We start from the raw sequence: 21,585 nt of genomic DNA, 5'->3' as shown, positions 1-21,585 counted from the left end.
TAAATTCTTATTGCTCATGGCTACAATAAGACAAAATATTATTCCAGAATAAGGGCAAAAGAAAGTAAAACTATCATGGAAAAAATATGAGCAGGTTAATTTTTCCAGCATGCTGAATGGCACCTGAATGACCCAAGAGTTACTGAACTTGAAAATAAACAATTGCTGCACATTCTGTTAGTGACTGGGCTATGATTAATATTTATTACAATTTCTCATAGTGATGAGTCTAAAATAAAAGTTTACAATGCTCACACTTAATTTGGAATAAATTTACCATTTATAAGCCAAAAAAAAAAAACAAACAAACCGCAGTTTGAAACTTCTATGAATTCTGATTAACATGATGTAGAAAAAACTCAACGCCAAGTTTGTTTAAGTTATGGGAGATGGAGTAGGGCTACTTGTCATTATATGTGCCTTATTTTTAGGATCAGATCAGAAATAGAGAAATTATAAGCTTATGCTCATATACTATGAGCATTCTTAATTTTAGATGATAATGAAAACTGAAGTTAATCTTTCTGTTTGTAATCCGAGAGATGCCAATCCTTGTGGCCATGTTGATAAGTATTCACCAGTATGACTAGTACCTTTTTGCCTCTTGCTCTTTGCTGGGTGATGGGGAAGAGAAAAGAGAAACTTTTAGCTTTGAGCCAAGGGAATAATTTTAGTTACCATTACTAACATTTGGCACCACAAAGAGTTAGCATGAAGATTTTCTCCATTTTGTAGACTGGTTTTTGTTTCCAGGCCTTTGAAGGCAGATAATTATTCTCTTTCACCTTGAGGGTTCTGTGGCATCTCCATGATTCTGGTGTGAAGGTATCAGGACATGGATGCTCCTGCAAACCTCTCTCTGCTACCAGTGAGCACCAGCCATGTGGACAATAACTTGGTGAAAGTTCCCATTGACAGATGCCAGGGAAGCTGTACTTGGTAAAGTTATTTAAACACTTGCTTGAGGAGTCCATCTGGGTTGGTTTCAGGCCCTGGATATAGGAAGCTAGCCTAAATCTAGAATTATCTAGCTTTCTCTCGAGAGCTGGTTATAGCTCTAGCTTAGTTGTGAGAAGGTCATGGGGGCATTCTGGGGGTAGGGGTGGCAAGGGGAGAGCAGATAGAGGAGGTATTTTTACTGCTTTGCTCTTTACTTACTGTTCAGTGAGTCAATCTGATTGAGAGGATCTGGACTGTGGCATTAACCCAGGAGGATTCAGAAAGGAGCCATGTTGGAATCTAGACAAACTTGAGTCCAGACTAAGGTCTGCACTCACCTCACATGGAAAGTCAGCCAAGTTTCCACTGGTGAGTCTGGATTCTGTAGGCAATTTAGTGATTTCCTGTTGGCCACCCCCTACTGCTCTCTCCCCCCCACCTGCAAGCAGTCACCCATCCATAAATCCTGTCCAGCCCTGGATTTCTGCCCAATGTTCCAGAGATCTGGACTCACCAACGAGAGCGGAATTCCCAGGATCCAGGACCAGCTGTGCTCCCAGAGGAGATGTCAGCACTGAAGGAAGGTTCGGTCCAGTGGCTGAAAGCAATGCCCTGATGTCTTCCAACTGCGTGGGGACTTGGGGGGGATCTATGGGAAGGCAGATGGGGAGTCAGGCAGATTAAAGCATGAAGGCTGTATTAAGTGGGGAAGGAGAGGTGGGCATGTGTGTAAGGCAGGCATTGTTATGGTTGCCACTCAGCATTGTTTTTTTCCCACAGAGAAGGTGTGCCTATTAAGATGAGTCTGAATTTCAAGCTTAATATTTGATGCCCAAACCAATAAGATCAGTAATAAGAATCAGGCATGTTGATTTTAGGAGTTCCTTACTGTATACCACTTTATACCACAGGACCACTGGGTCCCTATAAATGTGTAGGCAAATTAAACCATATTATAAAAATACTTTTAAAAGCCAATACTTCTTCAGCATTTATTATATGCCAAGTCTTGTGTTAAATAGTTTTCATTTCTTTTTCCATTTAACTCTTATGGCATCCTTTAGAGCACTTTATTATCCCCACAGATATGGATACATCACCATAGGAATTTTTTATTTTAGAGAGAGAGAGCATGTACACGTGTGAGGGTGGAGAGAGAGGCACATGGAAAAAGAGAGGGATAGAGAGAACCTAAAGCAGACTTCATGCCCTGCACAGAGCCCAACATGGGGCTCAATCTCATGACCCCGACTGAGATCATGACCTGAGCCAAAATAAAGAATCAGGTACTTAATCGACTGCACCATCTGGGTGACCCAGAAATTTCTTACTCAATGAGTGGCATTTTCTACAAAGAAAAAGGTTTATTTGTGAAGTTGATGAAGTTAATCTGCTTAGTGGTCTGGATTTTATGCTCAGGTAGGACCAGATAAGCAGGACAGGGATGACTTTTTCTTCCAAATCTTAGAAGGAGTAGTAGGGCTGAAGTCATCAAGGGTCTGGTTAATCAGAGCCCAAAGTGACAAAAATGGGAATTATAGTGGCTTATCATTTTCACTGGACAAATAAAGAGGGAACCTGGTAGTGAGAGGATTCCAGATTCTCTGGGAAAAGGAGAATCCTGTTGCCTGGGCTTCCCATGTCTCACAAGGCAGGCTCCCATCTTTTTCTCTAGAGACTTGTTGGAATCTTAGGGGAAGCAGGAATATTTCTTCAACTGATGGTCATATCATCAGTGTTCAGTGAGGACCTCTTATGTGTCTGTCTCCCTGTCAGATACTTGCAGATACTTGTTAAGGGTGGCAAATAAGTCATGATGACTTCCGAGTCTGCTTCAGAAATATACTTTCTGTTGGGATGCCTGGGTGGCTCAGTGGTTGAATGTCTCCCTTCCGTTTAGGTTGTGATCTTGGGATTCTGGAATCGAATTCCACAGCTGGCTCCCTATGGGGAGCCTGTGTCTTCCTCTGCCTGTGTCTCTGCATCTCTCTGTGTGTCTCTCATGAATAAATAAATAAATCTTAAAAAATATACCTTCCATCTACTCTGCCTTGACTGCAAAAGACCACTGCATACAGAAAACAATGATGAGCTTGAGATTTTAATACATATACGTTTAAAAATTATAAAGACATATATGTTATATATAATTTAAAAATATTCTTTATATGGTATAGGGTGAAAACATCATGTCTGGGCCCAGGGACCCTCTGTTTGAGCTGTGGCTCTGTCATTCATTAGCTTGGGCAAGTCACTTAATTCCTCAGAACCTGTTTCCTTGTCTATAAGAGGATGAGGAAATTCATCATTTCCCAGATCTATTTCTACTCTCAAATACCAAGATTTTAGGAACTGATGGTAGCAGTTTACTCCAACCTAGACTCTCTTCTCATCCTTTTTATTTTTTAAAAACTTAATTAATTAATTTTTAAAATTTAAATTCAAGTTAGCTAACATACAGTGCATTACTGGTTTTAGGAGAATTCTGTGATTCATTACATATACACAAGACCCAGTGCTCATCCCAGTAAGTGCCTTCCTTAATGCCCATCACTCATTTTTTTAATACTGTCTTGAGAATACTGTAATTGAATACAGAATATTCCCTCAAGAATTTTAATTGAAGGGATGCTTGAGTGGTCAGTCGGTTAAGTGTCAGCACTTGTTTCAGTTCAGGTCATGATCTTGGGGTCGTGGGATCCAGCTCCTTGTCAAGCTCCCTGCTCAGTGGGGAGTCTGCTTGAGTTTCTCTCCCTCCCTCTGCCCTTCCCACTTGTGCTCTCTCTCTCTCTCAAATAAATAAAAAATCTTAAAAAAAAGAACATTAAACTCAAGAAAACCTTTGCTTATTTCCTAAAAGCCAAAAAGGGAGGCTATGTCCCATTTTCAAAACCATCAAATCTTCTTGGGCCAAATGTCAGCCTCTCCTAATGCCCTTAGAGCATTAATCATATTGTTTTTCTTTGGTGTATGCCCATTTGATCTTCCAGGGGAAACTGTAAATTCCCCAAGGTCAGAGGTCACCTCTTAAATTTATCCTAATGCTTGAGATGAAACGTAGAGGCAATATGTAATGAATATTCATTCAATGGCTACAGGAATAAAGGAATGAAAGTCTCATTACATTTCAAGTCTCCATGCCACGGGTTAAGTTGGAGAGCTTGGTGTGAAACCTGTTTTATACATGAAGTCCGTCTTTAAAAATTAAGCAACATTTTTGGCTGATTAAAATACAAGAAAAGATTATTTCTGTGTTCATAAGGCATCTAGGAAACTAAAAATACTCGGCTTAATAAACCATGGCTTCTGATGAAGAAAAGCCCTAAACTTAAGAGTCAAACCACAGATTTTTTTTTTTTTTTGCATCACATTTGATGAAAAGGGGAAGGCGTCATGCTCGTCTAGCTCCGTGTTCACAGTCACGCTGTTTTACAGTTGCAGCCCTGCAAGAGCTGGCTGGCAGATCGTGCGCACTTCATTGACAGAGCTACAGTAGCAACTGCACATCCTGGGCTTTCATCTCTGTCAGTGCAGGCACCAAGCAAGGCTTATTATGGAGGAAAAGCCTACAGTAAGCACCATAGCTCAGTGTGGGGCAACAGTGTCCGGGCCCCAGGATCCGGGCTTCAGACTCGCACACAGCTCAGCCAGATGCAACCCAACACAGAACAAATGACGTCCTTCACTGAGCTGCTTTTCTGTGGCTTTCTAAGATGACTGGAGGTTTATGCAGCCACTGGTGAGATGAAAACCCACCTGGGCCTCTCTGAAACCTGAGTGGGCAGGGGCTAGGGACCCTAGGCTTTGGTCTATCATCAATTGGGGGTATAGAAATACAAGTCCAAAGTTTAATTATTTTTCCCCGAGGAGGTCTGTAATGTATGTATGTGTATGTATGTATGGCGTGTGATTCTTCATATTGCTCACAGTTTCCTCTTTTTTTTTTTTTTTCTTAGAATGATAGCTTTCTCTTAGTGAGAAAACTAACATGAGGGATCTAATTGTTGCTTAAAAAAAAAAAAGGTAAGACAAAAACAAGATTTTTTTTACTACATCCCAAAAGTTCCAGACTCTGTGGGGGAAGATAAGCCCAGGGTCCCTATTCCAGGGGATAAAAGGATTACTGTCCCTACACGGCTGAGTCCAGCACTGGGCAACACTGAATACTGGATGGTGTCCCAGTGGTTGTTATTTCTAAAATCTATGTTATGCCAAGAATTGCGTTGGACTCTTTAGTCAAGGGTTCTTATATTTGAGGGTACTATATTTTGAATGTTTATGTCCCTTCAAATTTATATGTGAAGTCCTAACCCCCCAAGGTGATGGGGCCTTTGGGAGATGAAGCAGAGCCTTCACGATTGCAATCAGTGCCCAATAAATGAGACCCCAGGGAGCTGGCTTGTTCCTTCTGCTATGGGAAGACACAGCAAGAAGCCAGCAGTCTGCACCCAGAATAGGGGCTTTACCAGAACTGGCCATGTTGGCATCCTGATCCTGGACTTCTAGCCCTGAGAGTTGCGAGAAATAAAATTCTCTTGTTATAAGCTACCCAGTTTGTGGTATTTGTTTTAGCAGCCTGAATGGACTAAGTCAGGGGAGTGCCTGTGTGGATTTTTATTTTTATTATTTTTTTGAATTTAATTTTAAATTCAATTGCCTGTGTAGACTTTAGGTGGGCTGGACTATGAACTTTATGAAATTATATGAAAAATTTTGTATGTATGAGTTTTTCTGGAGGGGGATGATCTATAACTTTCATCTGATTTTCAAAGAAGTCCCTAACACAGAAGGAATTAAAAATAACTTCTTTAGCTCTAACAACTGCCTCCCCTTAGATAGGGGATCCTTGTCATGCGTCCACATCAAGGCCAGCTTCTAGGGCTTAGTAAAGCTAAGTGAGTCGCCCAAGGTCACGTGGTGAATAAACATTAGAGCCGGTGTTCAAAATGACATCTGCCCGGCCCCCAAGTTTGTGTTTTTCCTACTGGAAGGCCCTCATGTGGGAAGAAGGGAAGGGATATTGCTTTTGTGTACTTCACTGGATTAGGGGAAAAGGGAAGTGGAGTGTGGGTTGGGCAGTGGCCCTCGAGCTGTTTACCTAGGAGCAGCAGCTGCGTGTTCTCGGTCAGCTCTCCATGCAGATTGGCTGCCCTGCAGGAGTACAGGCCCTGATCAGAGGGGGACACATCTGTGAGCAGCAAGGAGCCCTCATGCACATGGTGAGGCGAGCCCAGTTTGCTTTTATTCCTGAACCAAGTGACTTCGGCTTCAGGCACACCTAGGAAGGAAAAAAATATATACATATATTTTTTTATATAAACTCATCAGCTAAACACATTCAGGTGACTCTGGAGAGTTAGAGCCACTCGGCGGACCGTCCCCGGGGCTCCTCTCCAGGAAGCATCTGCCTGGGCATCTCCACCATCCTCTGGCCACACTAAATAATGCCTGTGACGTCTCTGTTGTCTGGAGGTCTTTTACCTTTTAAAACTCACACTGATGAGGTAGGAAGAGAGGCCAATTCACAGCACAGGAAGGGGGCAACTGGTAAAGGGCACTTGCCAAGGTGGAAGGAAAGTACCCAAGTTCTTTGGAGAAAGCTTGGATAAGCCTAAGAACCTGACAACCACATGAAATAAGCACTAAGAAAAGCTAGACACAAAAGACTACATTCTGTATGATCTCATTTCTGTAAGTGAAAAACAAAAACTGATAAGAGAACATCAATCTGTGCTGTTAGCAGCCAGGAAGGTGACTCCTGTGAGAGGGAAGGACAAACAGGGAGGAGTTGTCAGTAGGTGGGGATGAGGCTCTTGGTCTCTGGTAATTCTCTGGTTCTTGACCCGAGGGCTGGTTTGGGGGGGCTTGGCACCTTTATGATATGTATCCTTTTCTATACAGATATTACACTTTAGTAAAAAGTTAAAAGCTACAAACTATTAGTATCTTGTCTAGTATGAACTAGACAAATGAAAGCTGCTGGAACCATACCAGAATTGACATGATACATAGAGAACATGCCTGTATTTTTTGGAGCCTTTGTGCTTTCTTAGAACGAGAGAACAGAGAGCTGTGGTCAGTAGCACCACAGAAAAAGAGACAAAAGAAAGAGACAAAAAGAAAGTAGTCGGCTCTTTCCTCAGTCCATCTTTGTTGTCTGTGGGAGAGAGCTGGGAAGGGTGCGCAGAGTTAGGACTGAGTATCTGTCTTTGGAAGCTGGGCTCTGTCCTCTAGGGGTGTCACTGCTTGAATGTGTTCCTCCCCAAACTCCTGTGTTGAAGTGCTAACCACCTCTAATGGTACAGTATTTGGAGGTAATTAGGTTTAGGTAAGGTCATGAAGGCGGGGTTGTCATGATGGGATCAGTGCCCTCGTAAGAAGAGACCAGAAAGCTAGTGCGCCCTCTCCTCTCTCCTCTCTCCCCTCTCTCCTCCCCTTCTCCTCTCTTTCTCTCTCTCTCTCTCTCTCTCTCTCTCTCAGTCAGTACACATGACTGGCTGCAATCCAGGAAAAGAGCTCTCAGCAGGACCTGCATTGAGCTCGGACTTCTCAGCCTCCAGTAAGATGAGAAATACATTTCAGACATTTAAGCCACCTAGTCCATGGATAATTTGTAATAGCAGCCTCAGTAGGCTAAGACAAGGGGACAGCCTTAATCCTTTAGGTTTCCCTGTGGTTGCCATGCTGGTAAACAAGCCCCGGTTCAGAACAAGCCTTCTAAGAGAGTCTGCATAGGAGGCTCTGTAGCAGGCTGAGCTCTGAGTGAGTTAGGAGACAGAAAATCTGTGGCATCAATTCACAGGTCTCTGGGGAGCAGAAAGCTCCATTCCTCGTACCACCCAGCCTGCTGGTCTAGCTCAAAAAGTTTACTCAGAGCTCTTGGGTGTGTATCCAGGGTATGTTTATAATATCAAATCCTGGCAAATGGGGGTCAAGGCTGGAAGAGTCAAAGGGCTTGGCCTTTGGTCCTGTGCTTTTCTGAACTGGGGCTAGATTCTGTCCTTGGGGCAAGGGCAGTGTTGCCTTTAATGGGCAGCCTGCTGGTGAGGATAGAGCCTGCTGGTGAGGATAGAGGATACTGGTCTCCTACTGGAGACATCTTCAAGGGATTACCTGTGTATCTGTTCCTTTTCTTTGAATCTGATGAACTGAATTTACCAGCAGTCTACTCCGTAACACCCAGCTCAGTAGCAGTTATTATGCCCCCCTGGGCACTTGCTCCTCCTGAGCTCCCAGTAGGAGAAAGTGGGGTGGAGGTGGGAAGGTGGTTTCACACTCCTTCACTAAAGACGAACTGCATTCTGGGAATTCACTGGTTTCCTGGCTGCTCTGCTGCCTCGGGCAGGCCTAGAACAGTGGTGCAACGGGGTGGTGAAAGTGCTTGGCCAATCTGTAGGGCCTTCCTCCCTATTATAAAGAATAGAGGAGTGACTCTCCAGTTTTCTCTTTTATTCCAATTACCAATAATTTAATGAGAATCACTAAGGATCACTAAACTGGCTGGAAGGAGGAGGCAGGGCTACTGAACGGGGTGAAGACTTGGATACTGCGTGCTTGTCACATCGGGGAGAGGCATGTCTCAGGACACCTGTTGCTCAAATGCAGGAGGAGGCCCAGGTTGGCACAGCCTCTGAATATACCTGGACAAAAGATGCAGGTAAGAGGCAGAGAGCTGATTTTTCATTGCAGCACCACTAGGGAGAGCAAGAGCATCACATGCCTGGCCATGCCAGCTTGGACTTAGGAACATGAGCTTAATTTTTATGTAAAAAAAAGAAATCCACAGCATTCAAGAGACAGTCTCTGAAAGGTCAGCTGAAGAAAACACTCCCTGCCATTTCTCTCCTGAAAGCACAAGGAAAAGCGAGGTTCTACAAATTATTTTCCACAAGTATTTCCCTTGCTATGAGTCACTCATGTGCAGCATGTATGTTGGCTCAATCTTTGGAAGAGTGCTGTGGGCAGTGAGCACACAGTCCCCAGTGGGACTGAGGGCTGTTCTAGAGCAAGAGAGGTAGAGTAAGGGAGTTGGACTAAATGGGTCTTCGGTTCCACTAAGCAAACAGGGGATCTAATCTAACACTGTCCACCACTGTGCTGAGGGGGTGGTGTGTGCGTCTCCAGCACCAACACCTGTGAGGATCTCGCAACATGGACATTTCTGCAGCAAGATTTCCTGCTGCTCCCAGCGTGTCCTTCTCTGGAAGGGCCCATGGTCCTGCATGATAGCCAGAGGCAGAGACATGTAGGAGAAGAGAGGAAATGGGGGGGTGGGGGTGGGGGTGGGAAGGTGAGAAACAAGAGGTGGAGGGAGAGAACCCAGGCCCTGAGAGAGACTTGGAGCCATTTCCCAGGAAGTGGGTCCCAGCCTCTTCTGTTCTCTTAATCACTCTGCCTCATGTCCCCCATGAAATAGGAGTGTTTGCCACGGTAAGACAGGGTGCTTACAAAAGGACTGAATTTTCCAGGAGCGGGGTGGGGGGGCTCATGGGAGAAATGCAAACGTTCAGGAGAGCAGAGGGTAGAAGGACATTGCCTCCAGTCTCTGTACAGCTAAAATCAGAGAAATGATGGCAGTGCCAAAGGCAGAGAAATTATGTAGGACTCATTCTTTAATATATTTATTAGCAAACATTTGTCAGGCTCACTCAAGCAGGGACCTGCATCAAAATTCGCTGATGAAGGAGTTGTGTCTGGTGTCACATTTTGGGGGCTTCCTGCTTGGGACTGTGGGCAGAGGATAACACCAACAAGGTGCTTCAGAATAGTTTTAGTCCCTTTCCTGACAGACTCTGACATCTTATAAACATAGAGAAAAGATAGAGGAAAAAGCAGCGAAGCCTCAGAGAGCTCTTTTTTCTTTTTCTCTCAAGAGATGATAATGAGCCTTTAGAAAACATCACCAGCCACTATTTAAGACAGAGTCCCTTGAAAAGGTAGCAGATACCCATGCCCAATGTTGACATTAGAGTACCTGAACCCAGGGAGCACACAAGTCAGGAGCTGTGCAAAATATCCTGAGCATGTCAGGAAAGGAGAAAGAACATTCTGTTATAAGCCAAACATTTTATAAAGATAATTACATTTTTCAAAGAGATTAAAAAAATCTGTCTAAAGTGATGTTAGTTTGGATCCTGGACTGGTGAAGGGGACAGAGCCTCTGTCTCTCCCTACTCCTCATTCCATGGCCAAATCAGTGACCTACAAACGGCAGGGTGGAGATCCAAACTCATATGCCATGGATCTCCATCCTAACCTGTGCCCCACACTGCCTGCCATTGTACCCAACTGCCTCTTCAGAAAAGGTCAGAAAATGCTATACTGTTGTTTCTGAACTGTCAGAGTCTTACTTTCTACTTTGAAAATTAACCTTTCTGCTATAGCTGTAACACCATGATTATTGTTAGGAGGGGTTTCTAGAACCCATATGTGCTGGCTTTGTTAGTTCTTTTCTTGTTGAGAAGCTGGTCAGGGTGTGGGTGGGGTTTTTTTTTTTTTTTTTTTTTTTTTTAGGCTGTTGTGATGTGACCACACATTTTACTGAAAGAAATGTCAGAAAATATACTCTACCAAAGTCCAAAACTGTGCTGTTGACAAGTTACTTGGATAGGCTCCACACTCTGGACTCCCTGGTATGATTTGTGTCTAAAACAGGGGAGGAAAAAACTCTGTTTTTACTTTTCCCCCTTGGTGGCATATCTTATCAACAACACAATGCTCTCTATATTGCTTGAAAGGATCAATAAATGAGTCTGGTCGTAATGGGTTGTAACTTGATAGGATTGTAGGGATTAGTGCCTTTAATCTCCATGGAGCGACCAGGTAGGGTGATGCTATAATATTCTTTTTTAAAATCCCAGACAGGATACTCTTGCTAACCAGCCTGCTTGTTATATTTGGAAGGCTGCTTGCATCCTGGAAGCCTGGCAGCATTTCAAGGTGCAGTATCTTGTGCACCTTGACATGATGCACTTTAGAAGTGTCTTCGATGGCTTGGTGCGAGAAAAGACTATAGTAACTTAAATGTCAGCTTTGGCAATTATTCTAAAGAACCATGGAAGTCTGGAAAGGATGTTTTCAGCTTTCCACATTTCCCCATACTGAATGGGGCAGATACTGATAGCTGTTCACCACCAAACCTGTTTCCTTCTTTTTCCTGGGTGCCCATCTAGGCTACATTGCTCAGTATCCCTTATAGTGGGGAGTGACCATGTGATCAAGAGGGACAGTGAGAAGTGGTAAGTGAGAAACCCCTCCTAACAATAATCATGGTGTTACAGCTATAGCAGAAAGGTTAATTTTCAAAGTAGAAAGTAAGACTCTGACAGTTCAGGAACAACAGTATAGCATTTTCTGACCTTTTCTGAAGTGTGTGTTGCTTCCAGGTGTGGCCCTTAAAAACCTTCCCAACCATCCTCCAAGCTTTATCTTTCCCCTCTTCTGGTTGACAAGTTAGAGATAACCCTTGAGGAGAATTTGGAGGGCACGAGTTTTAAATAATAGATCCACAAGCATTCTGTGACCCTGACTGTGTGGGGCAGCCAGCTCTTTGGACTCTCAGGTAAACAATAATAAACTTCTATTGTGTTTGATCCATGACATATTTGGGGGTCTACTTATTACCATAGTCTAGCCTATGCCAATGAATATACTGCCTGTCACTGATCAACTATTTCTACATCACCAGTCCTGATAATTTTATCTCCTTCCAAAGCTTCCTTCCAAAAGCTTCCTTTGCTCTTAGAACAAAATGTCAAATTGTACCATAATCTATGAGAGTATGCAAGATCTAGCCCTTGTCTGCTCTCCTCCACACTCCAGCCACATGTCATGCTACTTTCTTCTCTGCTATCTATACTACTGCCACCCCAGCCATTTTACTCCTTTAGAGGCAGCCTGCTCTTGCTACCTCAGGCCCTTTGTACATACTGGTCCCAATGACTGAAATACTCCCTCCTCCTCTAACCCTTTATCTCCTACTAGGCCTTTTGAACTCTTCTCAAATAGAGAAAAAGTATGGGAGTGACTGGATTGGATCACCTTTCAAAAAGAATGCTCATCATACTCATGGCTTAATATTTGTTATGTTTAAGGGTTGGGAAGAATTTGTGAGGCTGCATATTACAAGTTGAAAGCACCTATGTACAAAGAGTTATTTAATGAGAAATAGCTAGCAACTCAAATGTATAAGTACATAAGTTACTCTACATAAATTATGTAATATGCTTAATATAGACTATAAAATAGCCAGTAAAATTACACCAAAAGAGAGCAATGAGCCAGTTGTATTTGTAAAAGTAATTCCTACTGCCATTGAGCGTTACAACACTCAGTATTTTGACGGGAGACGTAGCTCAAGGATGATTTCTTTGTTCAGCAAATTCATGACCTACTGTGTAATCAAAAGCAGACTCTTGTCCACCATTTTGAATAAATGTCTTATTTAACAAAAGGCATAATGACAAAGACACCCAGATGTATTTCAGTTAGCCATGATTAACACCAATGATTCTATGAAAAAAAAAAATAAAAATAAAAACTGTACTGTGCATGGCCAGGCCAAAAACTGGGCACGACAACCTGAGATCTCACGAAGCAATCACCAAGAGCAAGTCTCTGGATGAAGTCAAGAAGACAGGGCACCAAATGGCATGAAAGAACTTGGCCAAAGCGAGTTTTAGTGTCCTTGGTTTCCCATGGTAGACACTTTCTCACCTGGATTCTGGGTCTCTCAATCTCCTAATTTAAGTGCCCACTTCCTTGCTCTGCCTCTTGCTCCCCATTCTTTTCCTCCTACCAATCTCAGCACTAAGGAAGAGATCTGGCATGGTCTGTTATACCTCCAGGCAGTGTCTGGTCTCTGAGGCGTGTGTTCACAGTGATTGGGTGGGGAAGGATGGTTCTGCACAAGACGCCTTACCTGTACCAGCAGTCCCTGCACAAAGGGCAGTTCCTTCGAGGGAAGCCCTGTCTGAGGGTTTGTCTGACTCATTATCTGCGAGGGCAGGGCCTGAAGGGATCTGGTGTGGCAGGTTTCACTGATGAGGGTGGATACGCAGGCCAAGGGAAGCTTTACAGAAAGAAGCTAATGTATGATGACAGAGAGAGATTTATGGTTCTGATTTCCTGGAGCTACCAGGATATTTCAGAGAAAACCAGACTGGCAATTCTTTGGAAACAGCGTGCTTTAGATTAAGATCTTCCTCCTATTTATTCTAAACTGAGTTATGTGACCTATAAATCACAAGCAGAGATTTAAGATAAAAGAAAGTCCCAAAGCAGGGGTGCCACTGTCTGTCCACTGGGTATAATCAGGGAAACCAGCTGTGGGTGTGCCACAGGAGGGTATAGCTGATAAGGACAGCAATCAAGGGATTGTAGATGGGCCCTGGCACAATAGCCATTCATTTCTTTGCACTGTGAAAATGAAGACCCTTAGGGTAGATGGCACCCATTAGTGGTCCATAGGAAGGGAGATTTAGCCCCTGGGCTTTGTTTGGCTCTGTGTTGATGACTTTTTGCTTTTTAATTGAAGGTAAATACCTTCTTATTTTTATTTATTTATTTTTAAGATTTTATTTATTTATTCATGAGAGACACACACAGAGAGAGAGAGAGAGAGAGGCAGAGACACAGGCAGAGGGAGAAGCAGGCTCCATGCAGGGAGCCTGATGTGGGACTCGATCCCGGGACTCCAGGATCATGCCCTGGGCCAAAGGCAGGCCCTAAACCACTGAGCCACCCAGGGATCCCCGGTAAATACCCTTTTAAAGAGCATACTACCACCCCCTTTTGTCTACTCCTTCCCCACTTCCCTTTCTGTTCCCTGTAGGCCTCTGAGTTTGCAAGGCCAACTGGGAAGCATTCCTATATCACAACTCCTAATAGCACTGGCTGCTTTTGTTAATGACTCCTACCCACTTCTGATGAGAAGAAGCTCCAGATTCCTGTTGGTCCTATCTCTGTCATCTCTCTGATGTTACTCTACCCTTTACCTTTCCATTACCATTGACCTGAGTTTGGTCCTTCATTATCTCTTCTCTAAACTACTATGACAGGTTTTTTTTTTTTTTTTTTAAGATTTTATTTTTAAGTAATCTCTACACCCAACACGGGGCTTGAGCTCATAACCTTAAGCTCAAGAACATAAAATGTTCTACCCACTGAACCAGGAAGGTGTCCCAACTACTATAACTTCTTAACTGGTCTCTCTGTCCCAGTATTTCCTATTTTCAATCCATTTTACATATTGCTATTGGCTCGCTCTTCTGGAAGGATGGCTCCTCAGTGTCACTCTCTTTCTGCCTTTTTCTGAACTCCTTGGCCAAGCGTTTAAGGTCTTTCATGCCACAGTTGCAACACACCTTACTAAAGTTTAAGCCCCTCCACACCATTTCTATACTCTGGGCTCCTGCCAGACCAAAGCACATACTATTCGCTTACAGTCTTGAGGTTTTCCTACTTCCATGAATTTTTCACATTCTTTTGTCTATTTGGAACACGCTTTGCTTCCACCTTTGCACCTGTAGTATGCAAGGCTGAAATAAGAAACCACCTCTGTCCCAGCCAGAATTTATCTTTCCTCTAAACTTCTGTAGCACTGTCCATTTTCAGGGTGACTGAAATTCTTGGGTTAGCTTTCCTACTACCCCTGAGTCCCGGAGAATAGAATCTATATTTATCTTTGTATCCCCCAGCTTGATACAAGGCTCCATTAATATTTGAACAGATGAATTAACACATGAATATATTTCTCACCTGCAACTTGGCAGTTAATTGTCACATTCACTCCTTGCACTGTTTTGATGGTGCTTCCCACATCAACTGTGATTGCAGGCTCCTCGGTGTTGATCACAGTCGCTCGTGATGTCTTCACTAGTGGTTTTCCTGAAGGTGAGAAGGAATGTGAGATTTTACTAGATGGTGGCTGTGGGCATGAGGTGTTCCCTTGAACCATGGGATGACCCACAATGAACAACTGGTATACCCAGGCTTTTCCCACTAACCATGTTTTCCTTTGAAAAAATTGTTAACTGCATGATATAGAAATCATCCACCTACCCACTCATCCACCATAGAATTGTCAGGAAAAGAACACATATTGAAGAATCTGAGGATGAGCATAGTATATAACAAGCTGGGATGATTTGTGCATTTTATCATTACATTTACAAATGACATTATATCTCCTATTTTTAAGGGCTTATTTTTTAAAAGATTTTATTTATTTATTTTTATTTTTTTAAAAAAGATTTTATTGGGGATCCCTCGGTGGCTCAGCGGTTTGGCGCCTGCCTTTGGCCCAGGGCGCGATCCCGGAGTCTCGGGATCGAATCCCGCGTTGGGCTCCCTGCATGGAGCCTGCTTCTCCCTCCTCCTGTGTCTCTGCCTCTCTCTCTCTCTCTCTATGCCTATCATAAATAAAAATAAGTAAATAAATCTTTAAAAAAATAAAAATAAGAAGTTTTATTCATCCATTCATGAAAGACACACACACACACACACACACACACACACACACACACACAGAGGCAGAGACACCGGCAGAGGGAGAAACAGGCTTGAGGCAAGGAGCCGGACGTGGGACTCTATCCCAGGTCTCTAGGATCATGCCACAGGCTGAAGGCAGGCACCAAACTGCTGAGCCACCTGGGCTGCCCTAAAAGATTTTATTTTTAAATAGTCTCTATACCCACCATGGAATTCAAACTCACAACTCTGAGGTCAAGAAGCACATGCTCCACTGAGCCAGCCAAGCACCCCAGCTTATTATTATTATTTTTAAAGATTTTATTTATTTATTCGAGAGAGAGAGAGAGAGAGAGAGAGAGGCAGGCAGAGACACAGGCAGAGGGAGAAGCAGGCTCCAGGGCAGCCCCGGTGGCGCAGCGGTTTAGTGCCACCTGCAGCCCAGGGTGTGATCCTGGAGACCCTGGATCGAGTCCCACATCGGGCTCTCTGCATGGAGCCTGCTTCTCCCCCTGCTTGTGCTCTTTCTCTCTCTCTCAAATAAATAAAATCTTAAAAAAAAAAAAAAAAAAAGAGAAGCAGGCTCCATGCAGGGAGCCTGATGCGGAACTCGATCCTGGGTCTCCAGGATCATGCCCTGGGCTGAAGGCGGTGCTAAACCGCTGAGCCACCCAGGCTACCCCCGGCTTATTTTTTTAATTAATTTTTTTACTTTGAGATAATTATAGCTTCACATGTGTTTTAAGAAATAACACAGAGCAATCCCGTGTGCTCTCTACCTAGATCCCCCTAATGGTAACATCTTAAAAACTATGGTATCATTATTAGGACACTGACACTGATAAAGTTAAACTACAGAATATTTCCACCACTACAGGAGCCCAAATGCTGTCCCCAACGCTGCCTTAATCCTTTGACAACCATTAATCTCTTCTTGATTTCTATACTTTTGTCATTTTAAGAACATTATAAAAATGGAATCATATAATACTGTAATATTTTTAAAATATTTTTTCCAATCAATAGCTCTCTGGAGATTCTTTGGGGTCACTCATGCTACCATGGTTGTGTCTATCAATAGTTTGTTTCTTTTTATTGCTGAATAGTATTCCATGGTACAGATTGATCATAGTTTCTTTAGCCATTCATTGATTGAAGGATATCTGGGTTGTTTCCAGATTGTATCTATTCAAATAAAACTGCTACAAACATTTTTTGTACAAGTCTTTGTGTGAACATAAGTCTTCATTCTTCTGGGATAATTGCCCAGGAGTGCCACTGCTAGGTCATATTGTAGTTGCATGTTTAATTTTTTAAGAAACTGAACTGTTTTCCAGAGTGGTTGTATCACTTCACATTCTTATCAGTAATATATGTACAATCCAGTTTCTCTTCATCCTTGCCAGCATTTGGTGTTGTCATTAGTTTTAATTTTAGCCATGCTGATAGGTGTATAGCGATACCTCACTGTGGTTTGAGTTCTCATTTCCCTAATGGCTACTGATGTTGGATAGTTTTTCATGTGCTTATTTGCCATCTTTATATCCTCTTGGTTGAAATGTCTCTTCATGTCCTTTGAGGATTTTCTAATTGGATTATTATTTTTTGTTGGGTTTTGAGAATTCTTTATATTCTAGATATTAGTCCTTTGTCAGATATATGGTTTGCAAAAATTTTCTCCCACTTCTGTAGCTTTTCATCATCTTAAACAGGATCTTTCACAGAACAATGGTATTCTTAACTCTGATAAAGTCTCATTTATTAAGTTTTCCTTTCATGGATCTTGCTTTTGATAATAAGTCTAAAAACTATTTATCTAGACCTAGATCATGAAGATTTTCCTATTCCTTTTTGGTAAAAGTTTTATAGTTTTACATTTTACATTGAAGCCTTTGATGCATTTTGAGTTAATTTTTGTACAGGTGTGAGGCTTCAGTCAAACTCCATTTTTTGGCCTATGAGTGTAGTTACTCCACCAAGCTATCTTTCTTCCATCATATTGTTTTGTACCTTTGTCAAAATAGGTTGGGCATATTTTTATGGATCTGTTTCTAGTTCTCTCTTCTGTTCTACTGTTTTGTGCATTTATCCATCTACCAATACCATATAGTCTTAATTATTTTATTTTTTAAAAAGATTTTGTTTATGAGAGAGAGAGAGAGAGAGAGAGAGAGAGAGAGGCAGAGACACAGGCAGAGACAGAAGCAGGCTCCATGCAGGGAGCCTGATGTGGGACTTGATCCCTGGACTACAGGATCACACCCTGAGCCAAAGGCAGATGCTCAACCGCTGAGCCACCCAGGTGTCCCAGTCTAAATTATTTTAACTATATAATTAATCTTACAATTGGGTAGGTTAATTCTTTCCACTTTATTCTTCTTTGCTATTCTAGTTTCTTTGCGCAACGTAGGTTTCCAATAATCTTATTTACAACCATATAAAATCTTGCTGGGATTTTGATAGGAATTAAACTACTATATCAATTTGGGGAGAATTAGTACTTTTTAACTGTGTTGAATATTCCAATTCATGAATACTGTATGTCTATTGATTTAGCTCTCCCTTAATGTCTTTCAGCAGAGTTTTGTGATTTTTAACATATAAGTTCTGTACGCATTTTGTTAGGTTTATATCTATTTTGATTTTATTGAGGGATGGCAAATTATATTGTATTTTCAATATCAGTGTTCAGTGATAGCATATAGATATGCAGTTGATTTTTGTATAAACTGTGGCCTTGTTGAACTTAGATGCTAGTTTTAGGACTTTTTGTGGGTGGATTTTTTGGTATTTTCTAAGTAGGTGATCATTTCATCTGCAAATAGTTTTATTTCTTCCATTCTGATCTGTATGCCTGTCATTTCCTTTTCTTGCATTATTTCACTGGATAGAACTTCCAGCACCAAGTAAGAGTGCTGAAACTGAATAAGAATGTGGAGTAAGAGTGGTGAAAGTGGGTTTGGGGTATGCTGAGTGATTTTCAATTGAAATCTGGACATTTTCAGAGTATGTTATGCAAATCTGGATCTTATTTAAGCCTACTGTTTTAGCTGGCTTACTCTGCAACAGCTAAGGTGGGGGAGCAGGGATGGGCCAACTTATTACCGCCCAGTGGACGTAGATTCTCCACCTGGCCTCCTCTGTTACTCAAGTGGAGGGGCTCCTCATTACTGCCAAGCAGGGGTGGGACTTCTGGCTCCCCACACAGTCTCTAGTGATCCCACCATGGGAGGCACCTTATGGCTACTGGGTGGTAGGTGAAAGTCCTGACCCTCCGAGGGGCCTTCTGTAACACCACCCCAGAGAAAAGGGTAAGGAGGGTGCAGCAGGGTGAGGATGAAATCTGTCTTCTCTGACACCAGGTCTGTGGGGGTACTGCAGAACATCATTTCAGTCTGATGAGGTGGCGTCTAGGTTCCCCATGCAGCTTTTGCTGGTGTGGGTGGCGATGGACTACAGTATATCGTTTTGAAGTAGAGCTTCCCAAAAGTTTTCTGTCTTGTTAGGCCACTCCTTTCCTGGTCCTTGGTTAGCAAGAGCAGTCTCTAGTTGAAACATTCTTTTGTACGTGTTCTTATTACCTTTCCTGATGGCTGGCTTCTTCAGCTACAAGTTTGGGAACTGAAAGGCTAAAAGAAAACCTGAGGAAGGAACAGTTGTGTTGTTACTCAGTTCCCAAAGCCTCTAGCTCTCTTCTCCACTTTTTAGTCTTCTTCAGGTTGTTTCATGTGTAATCTCTGTGGATTTTAGTTGTATTTAGCAAGAAGGATGGGGAAAAGTGGGTCTATGCCATCCTCCCAGGAGTAGAAGTTCTGTATACATTACATTTTAATAGACCTTTATCAGCTGGGGAGAAAAATCCAGCACTTTGTATACATGACCAGAAAATACAATGAAAAGAATCATTTATTGAGCACCCTGGGGAAATAAGGGTCCACATGAAATCATTTTTATATACCTTGTACTTAATTCTTTGTAAGGCAAATGGATTTTGTTTTAACCATTTTATATAAGACACTCTGTGATGGTTTTCATTCTTCTCTGCCTTCATTAACTGTGAAGAAGACCATAATTCAATTCAACCCTTTAACCTGTTTTTTCTACTTTCTACTTTTTGTTTTATCCCTCATCTATTTATCCATTACTCCTGCTTGCACTGTCACACAGCCTCCTGTTACAAGCTGTCCCTCTTTCTTCTCCTCTCCCCTTTTAACTGTGCTCTACGTTATTAGGCTCATTAAAACTATGGTCAAAGGCAGAAACTTGAGTGAGGTTTGACGATGTGCACAGGTTCTCCATATCTGTTTTGACTGTTTAGGGATCTTCCCCTTATTTCACCTATATTCCGTATATTTGAGACTATGTATAACTTGATGTGAAGATGAATGACTTTGTACTACGGTTTCTGAGAGTAATGCAGGGTGATAATAGAGGGACACCGCTGCAATGACACTGATAAATCTTGGGTTTATACCTTACCTCCCTACTGGCAGGAAGCTCTCCAGCTCTAACTGGTAAATATACCCTAAATCTAATCCTGTGATCCCCTCTGTCACTAGGATCTGAAGCTGCTACCTTCTCTGGCTGCACTGCTGCAGAGCCTAATTGGTCTCACTTCCACTTGTCTTTCACTACTTGTGTCAGCTGGAGTGATCCTTCTCAAACACAAATAAGATCATCCATCTAACTGCTTGGGTTCAATTATCTAGTGTGTTATCAGTACAATTAGAACAAAATTTTAAGCTCTTGACCATCTGTGTCCCCTATATGATCATCTGTCAACCTCTTCTACCTCACTGAGGACACAGTCCCTGTCTATCACTGCTCCAGTCACACTGGTCTCTTTTCCCTTCCTCTAAAACATCAGCTCATTTACCATGGCTCTTCCCTTCCCCTGCCATCCTCCAGCTATAGACTTCTACATCACTGTCTTCCTGTGGTTGCTCAGTACAAGTAATACCTCCTAGTGAGGCCTTTCCTAACCACTCCATCTAAAGCACATATCCCCTTATCCCTGGCCAATCATTACGTATCTCACCACCAACTTAATTTTCTTTATAAGCAAAGAATTATCAGAATTTATAATTCATTTGTGTATTTTCTGTCCCCCCATCCCTCATCACGTAGCCTCCATAAAAGATCACATCTCTCTTGTCCTCTTTTTCATTCCTACTACCTAGTCCTGGCAGATGGTAGGCCCTCAATAAATATCTAGTAAGTGAAAATATGTGTGCATATGGTGTGCTACGTGTATTATCTGAATTTGGTTTTGCTCTCATAACAAGGCAGGTAAAATATTTCTTTTATGCAATCAAGAAACTTGGGTTCAGAGAGGCTTCATGGATTGTCCAAAGCCACAGAACTACACTGAGTAGGGCTAAACTTGACCCTAGATTTTTTACCTGAAGTCCAGTGCTTGTTATAGGGGATCTCAAATCATTGCCTGTGGACTGGCTGCCTCAGAACTCCCAGGGTACTTATTAAAAACATAATCTGTCCTGCTCTACTACACATTGCCTCACTGTGTAATAAAAACAACTGTGCCAATGCAGAAAAGTAGGTTAGGGACCAGAGAGTTTCAGACTCACAATTACTAGGTTATTTTTCCTATAGGAATTTTAATAATAATAAAGGTGGTTTTTATAGCTGCAAGTGTATAGCTATAAAATTCAAATGTCATTGAATTAAATCCAGCTCTTAATTAATTATATTGAGCTTTTGCTCAAAAGTAATGGCCTTTTGTCCTATCACTGGAAGGGCTGTCGTTAGCATAGGCTACTTGTATGTTTCTCATTACCTTCATGATCCATTGTTAAGACAAATCACAAAGTTACCCAAGTATTTATAATCAATGGAAATATACAGTGAAAAGAATGCTTTTTAACCACTCAACCTCTTCTATAGATTAGAGAAAACTTGTATCTATTCTTGAGTCCCATTCTGGATCTACTACATTTGAATCTCAGGTGGTTTAAAACCAGTACACAGGGTCACAACTTTGACTTGGGACATGAAGGTTCTCCCTGTCCCAAGAACAAGTCAGCCATGTGAGAGTTTCAAGTGCCTTTTGATTTGCTCCTTCATGGTTGCCAAGAAGATGGTTTCATCCTGTGTATGTAACCATCCCATGCCAGTATGCAGAAGCAGAGGCTTCTCCAGGACAAAGTTCAGACTCCT

General features: G+C 42.3%; 1 protein-coding gene across 1 annotated transcript in view; it reads right to left on the bottom strand.

The window, feature by feature from the left end:
* ADAMTSL1 (ADAMTS like 1) overlaps nt 1-21,585 on the bottom strand; it is a 380,207-nt gene that overhangs the window by 72,255 nt on the left and 286,367 nt on the right. The window contains 3 exon segments of the mRNA XM_038552482.1: nt 1,454-1,588; nt 6,038-6,217; nt 14,698-14,826. Of these exon segments, the coding sequence (XP_038408410.1) occupies nt 1,454-1,588; nt 6,038-6,217; nt 14,698-14,826 (444 nt within the window).

The sequence above is a fragment of the Canis lupus genome, chromosome 11 (genome assembly GCF_011100685.1).
Source record: "Canis lupus familiaris isolate Mischka breed German Shepherd chromosome 11, alternate assembly UU_Cfam_GSD_1.0, whole genome shotgun sequence".
In the NCBI taxonomy this organism is placed as follows: domain Eukaryota; kingdom Metazoa; phylum Chordata; class Mammalia; order Carnivora; family Canidae; genus Canis; species Canis lupus.
Note: the sequence above shows the minus strand (reverse complement) of the source record. Positions and strands in the feature narration are given on the sequence as shown.